Here is a 4,270-nt window from a genome sequence, read left to right on the forward strand (position 1 = left end):
CATGGCCCGAGTATTCCTACTCGACCAATAGTTAGTAGCAGCCTCTAGCAAGACATACTAACTCCTATACGCACACGAAGATCATATCAGACAAACCATCACAACATCACGTACATGCTATTACCTTTGCCTCACAATATTTGGTCTAGCTCCAAGCCGACCACTCTTTCTCGATGCTGTGATTCGGAATCCCTTTCTAGGTTAACTCTTAACCTCACGTAGCATGGCCATGCATTTCCGGATCCGATCACTCGAGGGGCCCAGAGATATCTCTCTCAAATAGAGAGGGGCAAATTCCATCTTGACTGACCATGCCTCACAGCATGCTTCTTGACAAACCCGAAAGCTACCTTTATGACTACCCAGTTACGGTGTAGCGTTTGATAGCCCCTAAGTAAGTCGATCAATATCTTGAGTACATGCGACAGTCTCAGGTATAAGGACAAAGCGTACATGTTGTGTAAAGAGAGAACTACGTAACTCGTGTTGGGTCAGTCCTAGCACATGTCTCTACACGTGCCCACATTATTAGTTTGACATCTCCATGTCCATGACTTGTGAAACATAGTCATCAACTAATACATGTGTTAGTCTAATATTCATGTGTGTCCTCACATGAACTCCGACTAGGGACAACTTTAAGAATAACCATACAAGTAAAGAGTTTCACACACAATTCACATAATTGCAAATCAATTCAAGTAGCCTTTAATGAATATTCAAGGAACACAATATAAAACATGGATACAATGGAATATCCTCATCTCTATGATTGCATCTAGGGCATACCTCCAACAGGTCAATGGTTCCTGCACACTAGTCTCATGTGAGACCTAGTCTTGTTGCTTACCCGAGTTAGCATGGTCAAGTGCTTTCCTTCGCTAAAATGGAGGAGTCAACGAAAATCATGAGAAACCATGACTCTGCTACAGCAACTCCAAAGCATCCATCCTCACATGCTACCGGTAAGCTCACTCAGGTATGTGCAAGGTAACCCAAAGTTCACCAATAACTCTCTCGTTTTCATCTCCATGTGAGTATAGCTTGGTAATAAAAATTCATGCTTCCTCTGCTTATTTTCGTATGCTCTGGTTTGGGTGTCTTCGTACGGTACATCCATAGACTTTTTAAATTAAGCATGCTGCTTAGGTCAAAATAGCCTTCTTTAATCAAATAAGACATGGTGTCGAGTTTGATTAATGAACCATCAAAGTTAATACTTTCTGATTGGCGGCGGTGAAAGGTGCCGCCTGACCTTGCCGCCTGGCTCGCGGGGACCTGGCTCTCAGGTACCAACCAGGCTCCACTGATACAAGAACAAATCAGACCCTAAGCTACGGCGCAGCGCCAAAGTTGCAGCTCGGCATGTTCTGGATGCGAAGCAAACACACCCAAAGGTGTATACACAAGAGTTAGGCCTTGGATGGAGGAGTTTATGAAGCACCCAAGGAACAACCTGACAATGAGAAAATTCCTTATTTGCCATTAGAATTTACATTGCTTCCTCATTGGTTACCGAAAAAGTTTGCCTTCCATATTTACCTTCGGTTTAAAATTGCATTCCCTATTTGCCATTAACATAGTTAAGTTTATACGGAAAGACGGTTTGACCGGCTGCATATGCATGGGACTGACACATCTTTAAAAAATACGGAGCTGATATGAACAAAGCAAAACCAGTTGCTATACAAATTTTACAATGATGTGTCCGTATATTATGAGGGTAAAAACATCTTTTTCAGATCTAACTTAATGCGGTTGATGGTATACAGGGAATGCAGTCAACGGTAGGCAAACTTTTTCAATAGCCTAACATGAATTTGAATGGCAAGTAAGGAATTTTCTCAAACATGCATCCGTTCTGACCTTGTTTTGGTATTCGTCGATTTCCTGGTTTTTAGTCAAAGAGCTGCGACTATTGCCGAGGATAGCCTCGGCACATCGGTTCTCAATCAAGCGGATAACCTAGCAGGTCCAATATGGTTCGATTTACCAAAAGTCCAAAACGATCTAAGATAGTGTTTGGTTCACCGATGTAACGTAAACACGTTACGGAGTGATAACAAGTAGTGTTACAGGCGTTTATTTTGGCTTGGTCCGTAATCTATTACGCTGCAATTGGATACCAGCCTATTCAAATCGAATCCCGCTCGTCCCCGGTTGTAATCGCATCGCTTCCCTCATAATACTTTACGATACCGTTATCTTGATTGAACCAAACTGAGAACGTAATCGCATATTCCAGTGCTGATTCCCCCGTGATTCGATTACATTTACGTTTGCGTTACCACTTCTTGAACCAAACACTATCAAAGTAGTAGTATGAAAAAGATAATTATTTGAAGAATACTCCAAATTACACACTCGCCAATCTTTTTTTTCCCCGATTATGACAACAGAGGCTATAGAGCATAGGCATGTGCCACGCGGGGCGTCGGCAACGGCTGGATGGCGAGTGGGGCCTGGGGACCGACCTATCTTTATCGCCTATCCCGTATGCCCACAAGCAAGCAATTCCGTGTACAATTACCGGTTTACCACCATACCGTGTTGGGCCTCCTCGCCGTCCCAACGGATAAGATCGGCCGGCCGGCACGCCGAAAAGATGCCGGCGCGTCACTATTATATCACTCATCCCGAGAGCCGTACCGTCCCTATCCATCATCTCCGTGCCCAATCCACAGCGCAGGAGTGAGGAGCTACCGAGCTATATAGCTAGCTAGCTTGCGAGTGCGAGCCCGCGTGAAGCAGATCACACCAAGAGTCCAAGAGAGTAGCCGATGGCGGTGGTGAGCGGCAACGGCAGCGGCGGGAGGCTGAACCCGTGGGCGGAGCCGTTCGTGCCTTCCGGGGTGCGGTACCGCGGCCTGCAGACGGCGGCGGCGGAGCAGGAGGTGGACGACTTCTCCCCCGAGTGGTGGCGCCTGGTCGCGTCCTCACCGGCCTTCCGCGACCGCTGGCTCAGCGACTACGGCGCCCTCGGCCTGCTCGACGCCGACGAGGACGCGGAGGTCGTCGACAGCTTCCTCCCCGCCGACCTCTTCTCCCCACCGCCGCCGCGCCAAGGTAAGCAGCCATCGCGATCTGCCTGCGGTTTCTTGGAAATACTACCTGTGCTGAGGAACTGACCTGTCTTTGGATTTTGTGGCGTCTGCGCGGTGCAGAGAGCGAGCGGGAGGAAAGCGCGGCCGGCAAGAGGGGCGGCGCAGGCCTTGAGGTGGCGGCGTGGGGGATCGACAAGTGGTGGCGCGCGCACGCCGGGCCGCCGGAGGCCCCGAGGTACGCGGAGAAGGCGCCGCGGAGGGTGGCCGGCGGCGCCCGGGTGAGCCCCCGGCCCATCCAGCAGCCTCGCTGAAGGACCGATACAGTGCATGTGCATCCTGATCTTGGCGCAGGAAAATAGGCACACAAAAAAATAGTTGTTTCCCCCCTTCCAAATTTCCAATCTTTTGCTTTGGTGTTAGCCTTGCGTTGTTTTGGTTTAGCTCGAGATCGAACTGGAAGATCCACTGCGCTGCACTCGTCCCTGTGGTGTAAATATGATGATGTAATAAATTCAGTGAGACTAGCTTTCAGCTTTGAGTTTCAGCCAGGCACAAAAAGATCGATGCAAAACAGAGCACCCGTGGATTTCATTTGTTGCGACGGACGACAACCAGTCCCGCGGAGATTTTCGTAGCAGCAATGCGTTTGTTTGCGAGCAACGATGGACGCACAGCTATCGAACACACTTTGCGTTTGTTTGTTAGAGCGTCCTCGCCAAAATATTTTCTCTCCCCCTCTCCAATAGCAGCTTTTGGATTCTTGGAGATCGTTGCAACAGCAGATTACGGGAAAAATCATCTCCAAAATCCTTCTTACATGCAGACCTCGCTGGTCTCCCTCCCCCGATTGCCACCTCCTCCCCTCGGTCCCTCCTCCTCTTTCTCTCTCTCGCACGCCGCCGCTGGCCTCATCGCACGTGCCGCTCCCACCCTCACGCCTCCCCGCCGCCGGCCGTCTCCCCTCCCCATGCTCCCATGGGTGCCGCCCCCACCCTCATGCCTCCCCACCACGGTCGTCTCCCTGCCCCTTCTGCTCCCATGGGCGTCGCCGGCCTCGCACGTGTTGCCCGCCGCCGGCTGTTCCCCTCCTCTACGCCCATGGAGGCCGTTGCCCACCGTCTCGAGCTACGGCGCGCGGACCCATGGGCGGCGAGCCGGCAAGCTCTGAGCATGGCGAGGCGGCCTCAAGCTGCAGGAAGGGCATGGCGCGGTGGCGCGCGGTGGAG

General features: G+C 50.8%; 1 protein-coding gene across 1 annotated transcript; it reads left to right on the forward strand.

Moving 5' to 3' along the window:
* Positions 1-2,553: 2,553 nt before the first annotated feature.
* On the forward strand, positions 2,554-3,588 carry LOC101776053. Its single transcript, XM_004962357.3, has 2 exons — positions 2,554-3,066; positions 3,165-3,588. The coding sequence occupies exons 1-2, from the start codon at positions 2,781-2,783 to the stop codon at positions 3,353-3,355; spliced, it is 477 nt and encodes a 158-aa protein (XP_004962414.1). The 5' UTR covers positions 2,554-2,780; the 3' UTR covers positions 3,356-3,588.
* Positions 3,589-4,270: the final 682 nt, after the last annotated feature.

The sequence above is a fragment of the Setaria italica genome, chromosome III (genome assembly GCF_000263155.2).
Source record: "Setaria italica strain Yugu1 chromosome III, Setaria_italica_v2.0, whole genome shotgun sequence".
In the NCBI taxonomy this organism is placed as follows: Eukaryota; Viridiplantae; Streptophyta; class Magnoliopsida; order Poales; family Poaceae; genus Setaria; species Setaria italica.